Source organism: Populus euphratica, unplaced genomic scaffold (genome assembly GCF_000495115.2).
Source record: "Populus euphratica unplaced genomic scaffold, PopEup_1.0 scaffold75.1, whole genome shotgun sequence".
NCBI classification, from domain to species: Eukaryota; Viridiplantae; Streptophyta; class Magnoliopsida; order Malpighiales; family Salicaceae; genus Populus; species Populus euphratica.
Window position 1 is genome coordinate 1,465,115 of NW_011499866.1, and position 17,534 is coordinate 1,482,648.

General features: G+C 34.9%; 3 protein-coding genes across 6 annotated transcripts; 2 read left to right on the plus strand and 1 right to left on the minus strand.

Moving 5' to 3' along the window:
* Nucleotides 1–1,151: 1,151 nt before the first annotated feature.
* Nucleotides 1,152–8,352, plus strand: LOC105126210 (DUF3754 family protein, putative (DUF3754)). 3 transcript variants are annotated; one of them, XM_011027000.1, is made up of 14 exons: nt 1,154–1,780; nt 1,902–2,216; nt 2,445–2,624; nt 2,725–2,860; nt 3,154–3,488; nt 4,218–4,347; nt 4,592–4,720; nt 4,843–4,887; nt 5,866–5,942; nt 6,242–6,338; nt 6,447–6,536; nt 6,843–6,896; nt 7,751–7,816; nt 7,894–8,352. In XM_011027000.1, exons 1-14 carry the CDS (start codon nt 1,398–1,400, stop codon nt 8,047–8,049), a joined length of 2,193 nt encoding a protein of 730 aa, XP_011025302.1. In that variant the 5' UTR covers nt 1,154–1,397; the 3' UTR covers nt 8,050–8,352. The 3 variants fall into 3 exon arrangements, 2 of the variants coding, with proteins under 2 accessions (XP_011025303.1, XP_011025302.1); XM_011027001.1 differs by lacking the exon at nt 7,894–8,352 and having other exon boundaries at nt 1,153–1,780; nt 7,736–7,791; XR_842371.1 differs by lacking the exons at nt 6,843–6,896; nt 7,751–7,816; nt 7,894–8,352 and having other exon boundaries at nt 1,152–1,780; nt 5,866–6,021; nt 6,447–6,472.
* Nucleotides 8,353–8,794: 442 nt separating this feature from the next.
* LOC105126217 (Plastid-lipid associated protein PAP / fibrillin family protein) lies at nt 8,795–12,160 on the minus strand. The gene is made up of 8 exons (XM_011027009.1): nt 11,906–12,160; nt 11,681–11,794; nt 11,397–11,531; nt 10,857–10,952; nt 10,123–10,203; nt 9,834–9,920; nt 9,404–9,468; nt 8,795–9,295 (listed from the first exon to the last, which is right to left on the minus strand). The coding sequence occupies exons 1-8, from the start codon at nt 12,065–12,067 to the stop codon at nt 9,178–9,180; spliced, it is 858 nt and encodes a 285-aa protein (XP_011025311.1). The 5' UTR covers nt 12,068–12,160; the 3' UTR covers nt 8,795–9,177.
* A 76-nt stretch (nt 12,161–12,236) lies between these two features.
* Nucleotides 12,237–14,818, plus strand: LOC105126216 (tricin synthase 1-like). Of its 2 annotated transcripts, XM_011027008.1 has the most exons (10): nt 12,237–12,652; nt 12,715–12,768; nt 12,874–12,957; nt 13,139–13,264; nt 13,547–13,614; nt 13,772–13,841; nt 13,970–14,035; nt 14,113–14,190; nt 14,306–14,374; nt 14,410–14,818. In XM_011027008.1, exons 1-9 carry the CDS (start codon nt 12,365–12,367, stop codon nt 14,345–14,347), a joined length of 876 nt encoding a protein of 291 aa, XP_011025310.1. In that variant the 5' UTR covers nt 12,237–12,364; the 3' UTR covers nt 14,348–14,374; nt 14,410–14,818. The 2 variants fall into 2 exon arrangements, with proteins under 2 accessions (XP_011025310.1, XP_011025309.1); XM_011027007.1 differs by having other exon boundaries at nt 12,243–12,652; nt 14,306–14,818.
* The last annotated feature ends 2,716 nt before the right edge of the window (nt 14,819–17,534 follow it).

Genomic DNA, 17,534 nt, shown 5'->3' on the forward strand with positions numbered 1-17,534 from the left:
ATTATGAGAATAATGAACTTCTTTTGAAATCAATATAGGCTGCATTTGCTGTTGTTTCAATGTCAATGTATGTCAAGTTTTCTGCTAGATCTGGAAAGTGGTCGCGTGAGAGCATATCTAGTGAATTATGAGAATAATGAACTTCGGTATATCCTCTCGTCCTGATCAAATTACAACTCGTCTCCTCGCTCTCCCTGGTAATGATGGCGATGCTAATTGGGGCAAGGTTTTTCAAGAGTACTAGTGCAAACTTTGTTTGTATGACTTGGTCAATCTCTGTTAGACAGCATCCTCAACAGGACTTGTCTGTGGGCTGGATTTTGTCTACCTGAAATTGAATATGTGCAGCTTCAAGTTTTACACCATGATCCCCTAGAAAGAGAAGGATAATAACTGGATTTCTGGTTTTTTTTTTTTTTGTTTTTCTTTTTTGTTTTGAAGTTGAATTTGAGAAGTGTTTATGTTGCAGCAAATAAGTTCTCATGAATGCATTGGTACATTAGAGACAAGGTGGTGTTTAAGATTGAGTTTCAATCTACGCCAAAATTTTATTTTTTTTCCTGTGTTTTTGGATTGTTTTAATGTTAAAAATAAATTTTAATAAATAAATAAATATATTATTTTAATATATTTCTAAATAAAAGCATAATAAAAAGTAATTTTATCAAATATCCATGTTTTAAAACAGCTATCCTAATTGTAATTTTCATGATATCACCTGATTTCTGCTGTCATCAACTGCAAATAGATGCTTCAAATATGCTGTCAACGTTAAAAGTAGGGCTTCTAAATTATTATTTTTGTTCTCTGACTGCAAGTATGCAGTGTTGAAGGTCACAATACAACCGAGTTGGCAAGGGGTGCTCTCTTATCTTGCCTTGCGTGGTGTTTCACAAACCAAGCAAAGGGCCTGAACCTAGGTAAATTTGCTAGTTCATAAATAAATTTACCAAGATGTTTTGACAAAAGGATTATTATTATTATTATTAAGTACAAAAGGGTTCAAAACAAATTAAGAAAAAAAAATCAGATTCTGTTTGTTTGATAATTAGGGTTCCATTTCCTTACTAATGGTGGGCTTAGGTAGTAAGATCCACGAGGATTAACGTTTTACACACGGATTCTGGTTGTGATCAATAAACGACAGCAAGCCCGAATCACCTTATCCAGCCAGGAATGGATTGCGGGCAAAGAGGTTTGGTTAGGAAAGCGCGCACGCGTGTGCGCCACATACTTCCAACCGTTAAATTTTTTCTCTTCTCTCACAACCAACCAACCAACCAACCGCCATTTCTCTTCTTCTTCTTGTACCTTTTAGTAAAGTACTATTACTCCATTTCACTTGTCATGTAAAAATCAAAGCCACCGAAAGCAACGATAGCGGAGGTTGGCTATCCATGTTATCTCTTCCTAATTTCACGGGTGGCACCACCGCTCTGTCATCTCCACGTTCGTTGGCGCCACCTCGCTCTCGCCATTCGGTGTTTAAGAAGGTTACTGTTACCTCCAGATATCCGTGCTGCTGCTCTTCTTTGAGACTTCAGGAATCATCAATTCAGGAGCCTTTAGAAGAATCGAGAGAGATCTTTAGATTACAAACAAAGGATGATGAAAATGATCCTGTTCCAAGAGACCAAGAAGAAGAGAGAGGGATTTCTAAAATACAAGTGAGCAGGGAGAAATACATACCCGTTTCCAAGGCAGAGCTTTTGGATGCTGTTTTATTGAAGTTATTCGACTCTCAAGATGATGATGCTAATCAGTTCCTTCTTCTTTCTTCGTGAGTGAATTACTCTGCCTCAATTGATTGCTTTTTTTTCTTTTCCTTTATTATTATTATTATTATTATTATTATTATTATTTCTCAACTAATCTTCAATTTTATGAGGGATTAATTGCAGGTGTTTGGACTCTATTCTACACGCAGAACACAAAAGTATTTTAGAGGAAATGAGGACAGATTACTCACTTACTCATTCCATTGATGATGAAGCGACAAGTGATGAGAAATCAGGTAGTTCAGATGGAAGAGAGGCGGCTGACAGGGAAAATCCTGGCTCAGTTAGCAATAAGATCAATGGAAACGGGAGCGTGGGGAAATTAGATGAGGAGACTGAAGTTGATAGACCATTGCATTTTGATTATGGTCTAGACTTGAGAAACTTTTTAAGTTCTCCAGTAACAAACGACAAGAGATGTTCTAATGGAGAGTGCAGGTCTGTTGCAGACTATTCTTAATTAAAACATTTTTTAAAGCGGTCAGAATAAACATGATTTGCAGAAAAGATTTTCTTCAGTCTCCATAGATTTATGGATTAGAGTCCCATGATCTATACGTTTAGGATTTTCAGTTAATTTATTGGTTTTAACATTTATGTTGCTATTTCATCCTTTATCCTGTCTTGTGTCTGTGTGTGTAATTCCTTTTGCAAAATTGCTTGTAGACTTGCTGTTGCCACCCGCTTCCAGCGTTCTTTTATGCAACTTCTTAATAATGCTCAGTTTCAAGAACTATCAGCTGGGGATTTGATGCTGACATCTGCCTTGAACTCAGATTACCTCCTTACTTTGCCAGTATACGTGGACTGGAAGAAAGCATCTGAATCCAATGCAATAATCTTCAGGTTTTTGTATATTAGTTTCAGTTAGAGTGCTGCAGCAGTCAGTATTCCGGTATACAAAATATTTGCAATCTGCTTACTTTTAAGGTGATATTCCTTACAGGCGGGGCTATGCAACTGAGAGGCAGAAAGGTCTGCTAATTGTTGAAAAGTTGGATTACGTTCAGTCCAGGCTTCTGCAGGGTATTTTCTTCCTTGTATCAAAACCAGTGGGGAAAGTTGGCATATGGATAAAAGAGGTCGTTGCCTTTCCCATGAATTCTCTGATAGTATTTTAAAAACCAACTGCATGATGTGTGAATCGATGAATAATTGATAAAATTGGTCAAATATTCCTTTTATTTTCTCTGATATTGAGGGGCAAAACCAAAAATCTTGATTTCCAAACTTGTTGGGCAGTTAATCTTTGAAGGAAGTCAGTCAAAGATTGTGTAAACGCAGTTGCAGTTCTGCAAGAGTTATCTCCATTAAGTGGTTTCTACTTTGTTATTTTGTTGCCATAATTCAGCTCACTAAGTGTTCCTTGGGACAGGCTATTAGAAATGCTTTTGAGAGCCATGAAGTACAAGATTGGATTAAGAAAATGACACCTTGGCTTGAGCAACTGTCACTTTTTCAGCAATCGTATTTTAGTAATGAACAAGCTTCTGATAATCCACCGGAGATTGACCAACTATCAGATACTGAACTTCCAATTTGGCTAGCAGCACAGAGGGCAGTAAGTCGGTATGAAGGTTTTCTGTCACCTGTTGGACCCCGTGGAAGGCTCTTCAGGAAGTTACTCACATGGATTGGATTTCTACCTCCTTTGCCGGAAAAGCCATTTGAACTTGACAGTTATAGTAATGCTTCTGAACCTCGTTTAAGGTTTGTAGAATTTGAATTTTCTCTATCTTCTTACAGTAGCCATCTTCTATTGTATATGAGCTTATGTTTTTTCCCATTTTCGTTCTGCTGTGTGGAAAAAATTGTCTGAAGTTGGCTAAGAGTAATTGGCATGAATGAGTGCGCAATGCCATTAACGTATGAGGAAAAGTATGATGCTTTAGGACCAAACTAGCTTCATTACTAACTTTCACAAATTTAGGTATCCTTTTGGTCTGAGTGATTAGTTGACTGTAACTTGACTGTGCATGAATCTTGCCTGTTTAACACCATGGGCTCGTCCTGCAAAAACAGCTATCCATTGATAGAATGTGAATATAAGTGATTTCTGGGTTCTGATAGGGATAAGCTACTAGATGTAGGCTTTATATTGCTAAGTAATTTGGACAAACAGAACAATAATCAAAAAATATTTTGAATTTCTATGCTTCACAAGATTCTATCATCATTAAACAAGAAAGGCCATTAGAAAGTATTTGACTGCAGTCATCGAACAGCTGTAGATGAATTCAGGCTGTGCCTCAAGATTAGAAATTTTCTTGAGGTTGTTGAATCATTAAAGCCAATTTGGAAAATAAATGCCATTTTATGTGACATCAATGGTATCTTTTGTACGTTCCACGAGGATTTGACTATCTATTTTAGTAGGACATAGTTTATGATTGGCATTATCACCTGAATGACCATTTAATTGAATATTTTTTCACTCAGGCCGATTTTCTTATCAAGGATATCACTTAGTGATATATGGAGACCTGCTACAAGAAAATACTACAGAAACAATATTTGGAAAATGCTAAAGACTTCCTTTTCCATACTACTTTCTCAGTCAGTCCTACAGGTAATCACTTGTTTCCCCTTCTTATCGATTGCTTTTGTTATGTAGTATTTCGTAAGGATAGATGTTTAAGCCTTAGCATCTACCAAAAATATAAAGATTTTTAAGCTATATCATCTCTTGCCCAAGTGTAAGAGCAAGAACATTGTAAATAGAAATAAAGTGTTGCTGGTAAATATGTTTCTACGATATCTTTAATGAAATTCAGATTTTTATTATTCTTCAACCTTTGCATGTTCCTGATTAGGAACCTGCATTTCAAGAATTAATTTTGCTTTATACCACGGAAACAAGTGATAGCAATCCTAAAGATAAAGCTGAGGTTCCAGCATTGGAGCTAAAGATCTATGAGAGAATTCCCATTCCTGATTTACCAGTAAATACCTCTGACACTGCAATATCTGTTGATGCTTTCTCACATTTTGTTCTAGTTTCTTGAGTAACTGATGATTAAACTGTTTGCATATGATTTTCACATTGTAATTAAACAATTTGTAGGTCGTTTTTCCACACAAAAAGCTGTCTTTCCGTATCATTGACACGGTATGTGCAGGTTTAATCCCTTTTTTACATATTATAGAGTTTCTAAAACAAAATTTTGAATACTATCTACTGAAGCTTTTCAAAGCAGCAGCCTGTTTTTATTCTAGTATTATCTGGTATCATGCTTGTGTTACTCTAGCAGACCGATATTTGATAGTACTTGTTGCCATTGATTATGTTTTTCTATCCTTATAAATTATTCTTTTTACAGAAAGGTGGTGTGGATGTTGATTTACTAGCATGGTTGAATATGCTGAGTTTTTTCTCCTAAATTTTGTGAGTGTAAATGAGAGTGACAGCCTTTTAACCTGCTGAAAGTCTGAATCCATCTTAAATTAATAACAGTTCTCCCCTTAAATGTTGTGTGTGCATAAATGAGAGGAACTCTGTTTAGCATCCAGTCATAGCATATTATCTTGTTAATACCGTAATTGACTTAGTAAATAGACTTCTCAATGGTTGAAGAAAGCTGAATAGCCTTGATTAACACTATCAACTTGCTGATGCAGCTGCTACATTATGTTTCACTATATAAGCTGATATGGGTCTATGGAAACTGATTGAAGTGCTACTGTGCTTATGCAGAGTAGAGTTAACATTTTGGCCCTGACTCATTTCCCTTATCTTTCTGGATGAGTTACATTAAACATTGGGATTTCCATGCGAGGTGACTGCTATCCTAGCATAGCAGGTTTGCGGTAGAAAATCATTACTTCATTCACATTTAGAGATAAAAGGTTATTCTGAAATGTACTTGATGTGTCCTGTCTCTACCAGAAAGAGACGTGTATGTTGATGTGGATGCGCAAAACACCATGTAAAATTATGTGAGGCGGTTGATGGGCCTTTGTGTATTGACTGGATGTAATTTATTGGTTGAGCCAAATGACTAACATATTCTAGATGTTCTTATGGATTAAACTCCATGAAGCATCCTTTCAAATAATAGCTTCTTGACCAACTATTGTGGATCTGTAGGTACGCTTGGATGCAGCTACGATATTGGGACTTTTGGCATACTTCATAAACTACAAATTTGAGATCTTATCTTCCCCGTATGTGTGTTTTTGGTGGTCATATGATTGTTTTTTGAAATGGTAGCATTTGGCGCAAAAGTTAAATGTGGATCTAAAGGTGCAATTATGTTTTGTGATGTGTGAGTTCATTGTGTGAGGTTGATGAAAAGGAACATGAATTTAATTATACATTTGTGTGCCGCACGTCATACTTCTATAAACCAACCTCCCCCACCCCCTCCCTTTCTAATCAGTGGCAGTGCTTGAATTTTTTTAATACTCCTTTTGAAGTTGGATTCATATAATCTTGATAGCGTATAATTTCCTATGCAATGCAGATCGGCAATATTTCTTGATGTAGTTGCTATCACTGCTCTGATAATATATGTGACTCGTGTGGCTTTGGGTTACAAACAGACATGGGATAGATATCAAGTCAGTTTTCTGTGCAATTTCCATTATTATTATCATTTAAATTTTACAAGTACATATAACATATGCTAAGAGATAGTTATAATTTCTTAAAGGAATCTTTTATTACAGCTGTTGGTTAACAAAACGCTATATGAGAAAACACTGGCAAGTGGTTTTGGCTCAGTTCATTTTCTTCTCGATGCTTCTGAACAGCAGCAAGTGAGAAACTCTTTCGATATTCCTTTTTTATGCTTTCCATAAATGCAGACTTAAAATAGCATTTAGAGCAGTTGATATTCTAGTTTATTGTTATTTTAGTGGTATACAAATGTGAGAATTCGATTCACAAATTGATTTCAACTATAGAAGAATTATTTGAAGTCTTTGAATTACTGCTGTTCTTTTTGTTCCCTCGTCATTTGGTCAATGAGCTTGGCTTGCAAAGTGTTCTATAATACAATGTGTTTTGTATTTTCCTAGTTTTCTTATTTAATTTTTCATTTCTCTGAAAACTATTAAATGCAGTATAAGGAAGCCATATTGGCATACGCGATCCTGCTTAAAAGAACAAATGGACAGGTCTGCCCATCCTATCCATTCTTAAGTTTTCTATGTTGAATTTATGCTTGCATTTTAATCCTGTCAGCTTTTGCATTTGATCATTGTGTGGTAGAAGTAGAATTAGTACTCTAGGGGATATAGGATTTGGTGTTGGAGTATTCTAAGCTGCTTGATGGTGTTTCTATCTTATCCTGTTTTTAATTGGATGAGTGAGGACGGTACAATGGATGCATAAACCAACTTTATTTACCATGAAATATTTCGTACAAGAACAAAAGTCAGGGTCAGTGTAGCATAATGAGATCATCTGCACTAATAAAGGGCAAGTTAATTGCCATTCCTGGAAAAGCACACTTAGATTCAGTGTTTGCTGATTTATTGGCTGGAGATTTCCGCAATGATGAATCAAGAAACCTAGTCTTTTATAGCATTTTGAGAAATTTTACATGATCTAAAATCTGTGCTGTGCTTTTTGATATTTTTGGTTTTAGCCTTTAGGAAGTACATTGAGATTATATTTTGGAAAATTTATTCTCCTCTTCATGCTGTAACCTTCCTCTGCAACTAAGGCTCGTGGTCTATAGTTAGATTTGTTATCTTCTGATGTCAACTGATACACGGAGATATTGAATACAGACCAGCGCCTTGTTTAGGCTCATCTAGGAATTGGCATTTAATTTTTCTATCTGGAATTCTCATAGCAGATACAATTCCGTGCCTATCATCACGGCACATGCAGCCTTTTTTGAGAACAGTTCGTGTTAAGAAAAAAAACCGGAGGAGCATTTCTTGCCTTTGAGCATAGAATTTCTTTTATTTCCTTGAACACTTTCCTATTGTTTAAAGAAAAACCATAGTTCTAATTACTGCAGGTCGCTTGTCACCGAAGTGTTGGAGATGAATGTGAGAGATTTCTGTACGATGTGTTTAAAGTAAAGGTAAACATACGAGTCTAATGTTATTTAGCAAAGCCGATAACTGGTGTTAATTGCTTAATTGGTCGGAATGAATGCAGGTTGAAATGCCAGTTGAAGAAGCAATGAATATTTTGATTAGGCTAGGCCTTGTTATAGAAACACCCATTGATGGAAGAGGAACCAGGTTGCAGGCTGTTCCTTGTGAAAAGGCGCATGAGATTCTTAAAGAACGCTGGAATAGTTTGCTTTGTTAGTTATAGTGAAGTCAAATACAAGGTTTCATTTTGAGAAGAGTACTTACTACACCTGGATAATTGTTGGAGATTATCCGCTAAAGCCATTGTACACTTAAAAAGATAGTTTATAGGCAGTTGCAGGGCCCTTTCTTCTTCTCTTGCGATTTTCAAAATGTTTTTTCAATAAATTTCTTTCAAAGAAAAGTAATCAAAGAAAAGGCCTAACATGAAAAGAGAATGGATTAGTTCCTGCATTTTCGATAATTAGGTTTTGTTTGTTCTACTTGAAGCTTATATCAAATTAGTTTGGTTTAAACTTAATCCCATGCGTGGTAAGGCATGTTGACCACAGTCATTTCTTTGTTTTACCACTTGGTCTTGGCACTTGCTTTAAACACTTTCTACAACTCCTCATCTGGAGATGAGAGGGGGAGGGGAGGGGATTTGGTGCCTCTGTTCCTCGGCCGTCCCCTGCATGTTCTTGAACTCTTTTCACTGCCAGATTTAATTGATCGATAGGCATTTTCTTTTAAGCTTTCCATAAGTTCAACTGATTGCACAGGCTATCGTGAAGCATCGCCTAAAATTTCAAGCATTACTGCCGTCACTCTAGGTCTCCTCCACACAAAACTTAGGGAAGATGGGAAATGCTAACGTGGTTATCGTAGATATTTCAAGTATAATTCCCTACATTTCCTGATACATTTGCAGCCGCTGGGACAAGCATTGTATGAACAAAAACATGGAAGGCGACCCCTTCAAACACAAAAACTTCTTTGTAGATTTGTATCCCTCCGAGCAGTTTACAAATCTCGGCAGTGATATATTCAAATGTTATTGCGGTGAGAATTTAAACCAAAATGTACAACAAGTAAATAAATGAAATATGGATACATGTAATAGAAGAGCAGCATACTGCTGAGCTACGGAAGGTTACTTTCTTGCCTGCGGGGAAGAGCAGGAGAAAATAATGGTCTAAGGGATCCATCGTTTCTAAATCCTTGCAGCCATTGGACTATCAGTCTCTTGCTTTGTGGCTCTTATCTCCCGTGCCACTCATTCCCCATCTTGCCATTTCCAAATCAAGTTTTTGATTGGTAGTTTTGTGTATGCCGGGTAGTAAATAAGACAAGCAAGGGTTGTCCCTCACAAGTCAATAGGCTGAGCTCTGGTAAAGACAAAAACTCCACCACCTCCTACAGCACGCCCCAAAAGCATATTGCGATCCAGATAGGAGAGGTAATATAGGCCTCCCACTGATCGCCTGAAATTCAAGCATGTTTCACAATTCAAGCGTGCTAATTGGAAAACTTCAATGGAACATATATATATGTGTGTGTGTGTGTGTGTGTAACAAAGTAACAAACTGTACCTCCCTGGGTCTCCTGGGTTTCTTACAGGAACATGAGCTTTGAAAGTACGGATAAACTGTAGGATCTGTTCAGAAGGATTCAAACGATGACTCTTGTTAAGACAAAATACCATGATTTTCTGTTACAAATCACTAAATTACACGTGTTGGTTTAGAACCATATAACCCAAGGCAAGCATCCATAGAGTAGAAGCATGGTAGAGATGTATGTGACAGTGAAAAAGAAACACATCGTGAACTAAACTTTTCTGTAATATAAGCTTGATGAGAAGATATGTTTGATGGTTGAATATTCAGAGAAAATTAAGCTTCAGCAGCTAGCTGATGGTAGCAATATGATTTTGGGACCTCGGCATCAGGCTTATCAGGTGGTATGCAATGCTAAAAATTAAACAGCACAATCTGGAATTAAAGATCAAGGTTCATTCACCTGTAGACTAAGAAATGAACGGGGTAGCAGTGCCGGAGCTATTAAAGCTTGCAACTCTTCACTGATTCTAATATTTTGAATGCTTATCTGCCAGAAATAATGGCAGTTTCAAACAATAAATGAGAATCAAGATTTAATGTAGATGATTCTAAACTAGTAAAGTGATCACGGGGAAAGGAAGAGTCAAGTGGTCTTAAAGTTACTCTTCCCAATGTACGAGCCAATTAATTCGTTAACATCAGAAAGACAGCAGACAAAAAAATAAGCCAAGATATTTTTAGAAGCTGACCTCTTCAAACTGAAGATAGATGTTGCGTGCAGAAACAACATTAAATTTTGCAGAAACAAGGAGAGTAGCACCTTCTTGTTCCTGCAGAGCATTCAAATCACAAAATGAATTAGAAGAAAATATGTTCTCCGAGGAATCTGGCAAGCATTCTTAAAAAGTACAGTCTATGATCTTCAACAGAGAAATGGCTTTTTGGTCTCAAGTAGTTTGAGTTCTTTTAGTATCTCTTACTGTTTTTCTTTTTTGATCTTTTGGAGAAAAATCCTCATTCAACTAATGCTCCTAGTTCCTATTCCATTCTTCATGGATTCATGGATTCTACTCCCCCTTCTGACATTTCAGTCATTTTTTTCACTCATATGGCACGCACCCGCATGTTACAAAGAGATCCTCAATTCCTCAAATTTTTACTTGAAGAGAAATTTATCATTTTTTTCTCTCAAGAAAACAAGCAGATTCTCATTAAAGGAAGCCAAGAACAATAAAGAAACAATTGATTCACAAATTTAAGTACTAGACAGCAAATCCATGAAACTATTAACAAATATTATGCTGATTGGGATGACAATTTCAGATCCAGAATTGAAGCATAAAGAAGCTAATTCAGAAGTAGAGAGGCATTGTCAGGGATACAGCGCTTGACCAATTTGCTTGTTTAAAATGTCAGTAGCCTTAGACCTAGTTGAGAAACATTCAAGACAAATGCAGCAAAGGAAGGAAATGCAGAAGCTCACCTCTAACAATGTTGGGATACTCCATTGAACAACATTGCGAATGACACCACCATCAGACTGATCTCTACATTCAAATTTCTGGAAGATCTGCCCAACCTACCCTTACATTCATAGATAAAATAATAACGATGATAGAAGACATAAACATTACCTGGTAACCCAATAAAAAGTAAAACAAAAGCTGAAGAGAGAAAGCAAAAAAAACTAAGCCATCAAGGAGTCGAAGATTGATGTTTAAGAAATAGGATTCATGTACAAATAGCCAAACTACATAAATTGTGGCAACTAGATACATGAAAACCAAATCAAAAGATAAAATCCCACAAGTAGAAAGGCTTCAAGAAATTATCTTGTTCTACATTTGTCAACAAATACTACCACCAATTCTCTTCCACCACAATTTCATGATTAGAAAGGAATGAACACAGTTATTTTATAGAAAAATAATAAATGGGATAAAAAAGATGATAAATTCGAGCAGAAACTGTGTGTTGCTATCAATAGAAAAGTTTTATAACTAGAAGCTTTCATTTTAACCACCTGAAAGAAGGGAAACCTTGCAGCAGATTCAAAGAGAACAAGGACATCAGGGGCAGAGGTGTACTGTAGGCGCCACGTGCCATCCAGCAGCACCAGGTCAACTGACTCCCCCACGTTGAATCCTTCCAAGCTCACCTGCCACAGTGATATTAGAAACAATAAATACATTTATTTTTATAATCACCAAAACCTTCTCTTTTCAGTACAAGCAGAGAGAGGGCAAGTTAAAAATAAGAAAGAAATAGAAAATGAAAAAGAAAAAGAAAAAGGCGAGAGAGACAGACTAGAGCCTCCTCAATAGAAGAGCGTTGATCAGGAGTGGTAACAAGCCCTCGTTGCGTGTCTTGGACCAATCTCAACAAATCATTTTTTTGGTTCTCAATCTCAAATTCAGATACCTAAAAAGAATTCAGAATCAGAAAATGTACATTTTACAGTACCAAACATCATCATCATCATCATGATTCAGGACGAGATAAGAAAGAGAAGAAAGAAGAGAAGGTGGTCACCCGAGCAGTGATATCAGTAGCTACAGTTGCTGAACATGAAAAGTTTCTTCGAAAGGTGAAATTTCTTCTGGCGGCAGCGTTACAAGTAAAAGGGTTAATAATTTTGAAAATGGGTCTCTTTCCAGTTGCAGGATACAAGGAAGTAGCAAAAGCCATGTTCATTTCTTCGCAGGATTATAGGCCTGGAAGCTTGCAATATCCTGCTATGTTATCTCCCCCCTCTTTCAATTCCTAACCTTTTGCTTTCGCTCTTGATGGTGGTGGAAATTAAATTGAGCAGTTGGCTTTAAACGACAATCATGCATCTAAACATGACATGCCGTCTGATGTCAGTTTAAACGACAGAGTAAGAGTTGTACTGTGCTTCTGGGTTAAAAAAGAGCAGGAGCGGGGGCCGAAGACCCGACCCGAGCCCTCCTGGAGTCTCTCGCTCTCTCCCTCACCGGACTTGAAATCGAAATGGCGAGCAACTCGGTGCTTTATCGGTGCTCTTTGGTATCATATCAATACACCAGCGCTGCTACTATTATCGTAGGGAGAAGAACAGTAGCAATTTCTGGAAATGGATTTAGGGCTTGTAAACCGATTCGTCTAGCCAGAAATTGTTGCTCCAACTCCTGCTCCTACCCCAATCCCAACGACTCCGCGTTTGTAGTTGCAAATGACGAAAAGTACGGCAACAAACAGAACATAAGTCTAACTCCTCGCCTTTATGACTACATCCTCTCCAACGTTAGAGAGCCTGAGGTATTAATTAGTTAATTTCTATTATTACTTTGTGCTCATTTTTAATATTTGATTTTACTCAGATTTTAAGGCAACTTCGAGAAGAGACTGCTTCTATGCGAGGTAGCCAGATGCAGGTAGGCATGGTACCGAACCAGTTATATTGAAATTGGCAATATCATTTTTGTATATGGCTTGAAATCGGTTTTTCTTCTTTTTTAATTTCCTATTCTATTCTACAGGTATCTCCTGACCAGGCGCAACTGCTTGCCATGCTTGTCCAGATTCTTGGTGCGAAACGCTGTATTGAACTTGGTGTTTACACCGTATGTTGTTGTTACATTTCTCTTTCTAAGTTCATTTGGATTTTGCCCTTCCTGCTTCTATCAACATTTTAGCAATCGTTATATAATTGTTTGGAGCATAGTGATGTCTGATGTAATGTTAATTCACTGATATTCTGTATGCTGGAATTGCAGTAATTGTTATATGATTGTTTCTGTTCAGGGATATTCGTCGTTGGCTGTTGCTTTAGTACTGCCAGATTCTGCTTGTTTAGTTGCCTGTGAAAGAGATGCTAAGTCTCTAGAGGTTGCAAAAAAGTACTATGAGCTAGCTGGTGTTTCCCACAAGGTAGGAATTATATTTGATGCCATCATTTCTCTCTTACAGAGCTGTAAAATTATTTGAATAATTTGGTTACATGCTATACAGCAGTGAGGCATGCTGTGATGTAGTAGAGATGTCATTTGAAAACTCAAAAGACTAGTTCTCTTTTTGATGAGTACAGTTTGCTGTATTTGTTGAGTTAGGTCACCTGGTCCGTTCTTTCTGCTATCACCGCTTCACCACATATTTTCTAGTCTTAGCACTACCATCTATTACTCGATATCCAAAAGTTCCATTTGAAATTAGGTTGATGTGAAGCATGGAATGGCAGCGGACATCCTAAAATCATTGATTCTGAATGGTGAATCCTGCAGGTAATGTCATAAGCCAGTGCTTTTATCATGCCTTTTTCCTTTCGTGTGGACCAGGAGGCAACATTTTCAGTTTCAATTAATTCTTCTTGATAGTTTTTCCAATACCAGGGGGCTCAAGATAATGTGATTAACATTTTTATGTAGTTTCTTTCTGCAGCTATGATTTTGCATTTGTTGATGCGGAGAAGAGAAAGAATCAGGAGTATTTTGAATTGCTATTACAACTGGTAAGATCCACGTGATGATGAAAGCAGAATTTCCTCTATCCATTTCCACATATAAGCTGACGTTTTCTTGCAAAATCTCTCCATAAAGTTTGTGCAGCAGTTTGTAAGAGTTCTTGGTCTTCTTGCAGGTTAGGGTTGATGGTGTCATTGTCATTGACAATGTTCTTTGGCATGGCAAAGTTGCTGACCCACTGGTGAATTATTGTATATGAGTTATAGAATCTATCCCTTTGAATTAAATTTACTTGTGATAGTATTTTTTGTTTTGCAGGTAAATGATGCTAAGACGGTTAGCATCAGAAGTTTCAATAAAAATATAATGGAGGATTCACGTGTCAGCATCAGTATGGTATGTAAATGGAATTCGTGTTTCATTTTTTAATTCTGGAAAAAAAAACCCATATACTGATCAGCTTTCACCAGTCACGTTTACAACTCTAAAGTTCAAGCATTTGGGATGACAGGTACCTATCGGGGATGGCATGACAATCTGCCGAAAGAGATGACATTTTCACAGGCTGACAGTGATTTTTTGATTCAATGATTCATTTCATGAGCGAATGAGATACAAAAGCTGTAACAGATTGAACAGCGCCACGACAAGGCGAAAATGAGGTTATTTCATTGACAATTAACTAGTGTATTGGTTAAGCATTGAGTTCTAAGCCGGGATGATGATGAGCAGGCCTGGGAATGTGATTCCATTATGACTGACAAATTTGAAATGCAAATCTGCACTTAACATGGTATTTGCGCATGCTCCTTGAAAATTCTTGCTCCTGTTGCAGAAAAAATTAACTGTTGTTGCAATTAGATGATAACAGAAATAGTTGGGCACATTGATTTTCGTTTTAACTGTAATAAAAATGTTATCAACGCAACGAGGAGAAGTTATATGGCATGTTTGCATGCTGTATGACACTTTGCTTTATAGTGAATATCAAGCCTTTAGCTGCTCATCAAAACGTAAATTGCTTACTCTGCTTCTAGTCTGTGTAAAGTCTCTGTGAGCTTCCTTCTCTATCAGCTGATTTTTACTTCCTTGCGCTGAAGTGATGTTTTGTTGAAAAGCTCTATGCTCCATTTAGAGGCCATTTGGCTAAGCGTTTGTGGTTGTGTTTAATCTATAACAGTTGCATTGAAGTGTTTGATTATAAAATCAGCTATAATTTTTATATGTGGGTCTTACCATTATCAGCGTTGAAAACACTCTTTTGTTGAAGCTGAAATTTCATGCTTCTTGCTGTGTTCCTGTCTCTCTTATGCTTCTTGCGTTCTTATCTATCGTTGCTAGAATGAATTAAATAGCAAATAGTGTAGCATTCGTTCTATGAACACTGTGTAGGATGAACAGTGTAACATGCTGTTCCAGCCGGACCGGTCCAGTTCGAACCGGATTCGACCTAATAAAATAAAAAATAAAAATTATTTTTTATTTTTTAATTGTGTTTTATTCAAAAATCTGTAGTTCTTATTGAATATATTTTATACGTGATAGAAATATAGATAGTTTAATAAATCAATAAAAAATATTTTATATAAAGTATTATTTATTTTATGATGTAATGATAATAGTTAAATTTATAATATTTAAATTAAAAATCATTAATATTAATATATATTTTTAAAACTATTTTATAACTTTAATTTTAAAAATATTATTAACCAAACACATTAAACTACTTTTTGTTTAAAATTTTAATTTTAACCAAAGTTTTAATCAAACTTCTATTTTTTCAAACTAATTTTAACTAAAAGTACTTTTTATAAAACAATTTTTTTTAAATTACAACCACAACAGTTACTGTAAAATCAAATATACTCTTAAAAAAGTAATTTATTGTGGAAGTAGATGATTTTTAAAGTGTTTTTTGTTTAAAAATATATTAAAATAATATTTTTTTTATTTTTTAAAAAATTATTTTGATATTAGTATATTAAAATGATTTAAAAATATATAATTTTTCTAATAAAATATGGTTAGCACCTGATTCCAAACGGTGACTTAAGACATGGCCAGTGATTCTAGATCCCCTCTCGTCATTGTTGTCTGATTGTTAGACTCAAGCTGGAGGTAGAAAATTTTCAACTGCATAGCGCCTCAAAAACATGAAAGAAGTGGTACGAAGAAAACGGTCTTGATGTGCCCGAGGAAGAGGTGCAATTATAATAAATATGTGTTGATTTAGTGTTAGGATAAAAAAAAATTAATGCAAAAAAAAAAGAATGAGATTTTTATTTATATTAAAAAAATATTATGAATTGAAAAGCCAATGTATATATTTTAAAAAATAAATTAAGAATTATATATATTAATAAATGTAAAAAGAATTGTTAATATTACATTGCAGGAGATATTTTAAGCTAATTTTTAATATAATAGAAAAATAAATCAATGTTGCTAGTGTGTTTTATCGTATCATGAGTTTTTTAATAAAGAAATGTAAAGATATTGATTATGTTAAATGAAATAAATTTAAAAATATATAAACTAATAAAGTGAGGAACAATTGCTAATACTGGTCAAATGCTAAAATAAAAGGTTAATCTTTCTCAAGAACAAAAGATTTATAAATTTTTATTTTTATTTTTATTTAATTTTACCTTTTATCTTAGATGTTATTTTTTTTTGTTAAAAAAAAAATAATTTTTATTTTTATAAACACATCATGCAAATTCTAAAGAAAAAAAATTAAAAAATATATATACTAAATGGCATTAATTTAAATAAAAAAACTAATGCAAACTAAAAAAGATATATATATATATATATATATATATAAAGAAGGGTATCAATTAAAATTAAAAATATATATATATAAAAGAGGGTAAGCCAAGACTTCTATTTATTATTTATTTGGAAAAAGGGATGAATGATATTTTTATATAAAAAAATTGAAGGTAGATTTCATGTCATCTACTTTCCTGGTTTCTAATCACCTGACACGTAATCAAAAAATCAGACTAAGGTTTTTCTTATTAAAAATATACAATTTCAACATATTTTTAAATAAAAACACATAATAAATATCTTTATGGTCCCGAGCATGGATGTTTTTTTTGTTTTTTTTTTTTTAAATTTGATGAGACAGACGACAAGTTGCTTGTCCTATTCTTTAAAAAAAAAAAATAGACAACGTGTTCTATTTAATTGCCTAGAATAAAATTATTGTGATGGCTCGAAAAACAAGCTTTTGTTTTTTTAACTCAAAAACTTATTTTCAATCTATTTTTGATTCAAAACACCTAAGAAACATTCTTAGAACCTTGTTTAACTAGTCTATAGCCACCAAAAACAAAAAAAAAATCCCAAAACCTATAATCAATCCAAAATAAAAAATCTTTCAAAGTTCAAATCTAGTTTAAAGGTGTTTTCAAGTAAAAAAATTAATCTCTTATTATATGAAATAATTAGACATAAAAATCAACCATTTTAATTATTAGAATCATCTTCGACGTGAATTGTTTCTCTCTAAACTAGAATCTAGTGATCCCTTCTCTCTTTTCATTAAAAAAAAAAGAATTAAAAAACAACAAAAAATGATACCAAAATATAATATCTAAAAATTATAGGGATTGATTATCGAATAACTTAAAAAGATGAGACGATTAAAATGAACTTTTTAAATAAATTGTGAAGGTGCCATCTATATTATCCATGTTTTTCACTTAAACTTTCTTTTTGTCAATTCA

Excerpts from the sequence above, each read along its gene's own strand:
- LOC105126216 (XM_011027008.1), top strand. The coding sequence starts at position 12,365 with ATGGCGAGCAACTCGGTGCTTTATCGGTGCTCTTTGGTATCATATCAA. Across the intron at positions 12,653-12,714 it reads CCAACGTTAGAGAGCCTGAG|ATTTTAAGGCAACTTCGAGA; the intron begins GTATTAATTAGT and ends GATTTTACTCAG. Across the intron at positions 13,615-13,771 it reads CTGAATGGTGAATCCTGCAG|CTATGATTTTGCATTTGTTG; the intron begins GTAATGTCATAA and ends TTCTTTCTGCAG.
- LOC105126217 (XM_011027009.1), bottom strand. The coding sequence starts at position 12,067 with ATGAACATGGCTTTTGCTACTTCCTTGTATCCTGCAACTGGAAAGAGA. Across the intron at positions 11,795-11,905 it reads CTACTGATATCACTGCTCGG|GTATCTGAATTTGAGATTGA; the intron begins GTGACCACCTTC and ends AATTCTTTTTAG. Across the intron at positions 9,921-10,122 it reads TCTATCTTCAGTTTGAAGAG|ATAAGCATTCAAAATATTAG; the intron begins GTCAGCTTCTAA and ends TATTTCTGGCAG.
- LOC105126210 (XM_011027000.1), top strand. The coding sequence starts at position 1,398 with ATGTTATCTCTTCCTAATTTCACGGGTGGCACCACCGCTCTGTCATCT. Across the intron at positions 1,781-1,901 it reads CAGTTCCTTCTTCTTTCTTC|GTGTTTGGACTCTATTCTAC; the intron begins GTGAGTGAATTA and ends GATTAATTGCAG. Across the intron at positions 3,489-4,217 it reads GCTTCTGAACCTCGTTTAAG|GCCGATTTTCTTATCAAGGA; the intron begins GTTTGTAGAATT and ends TTTTTCACTCAG.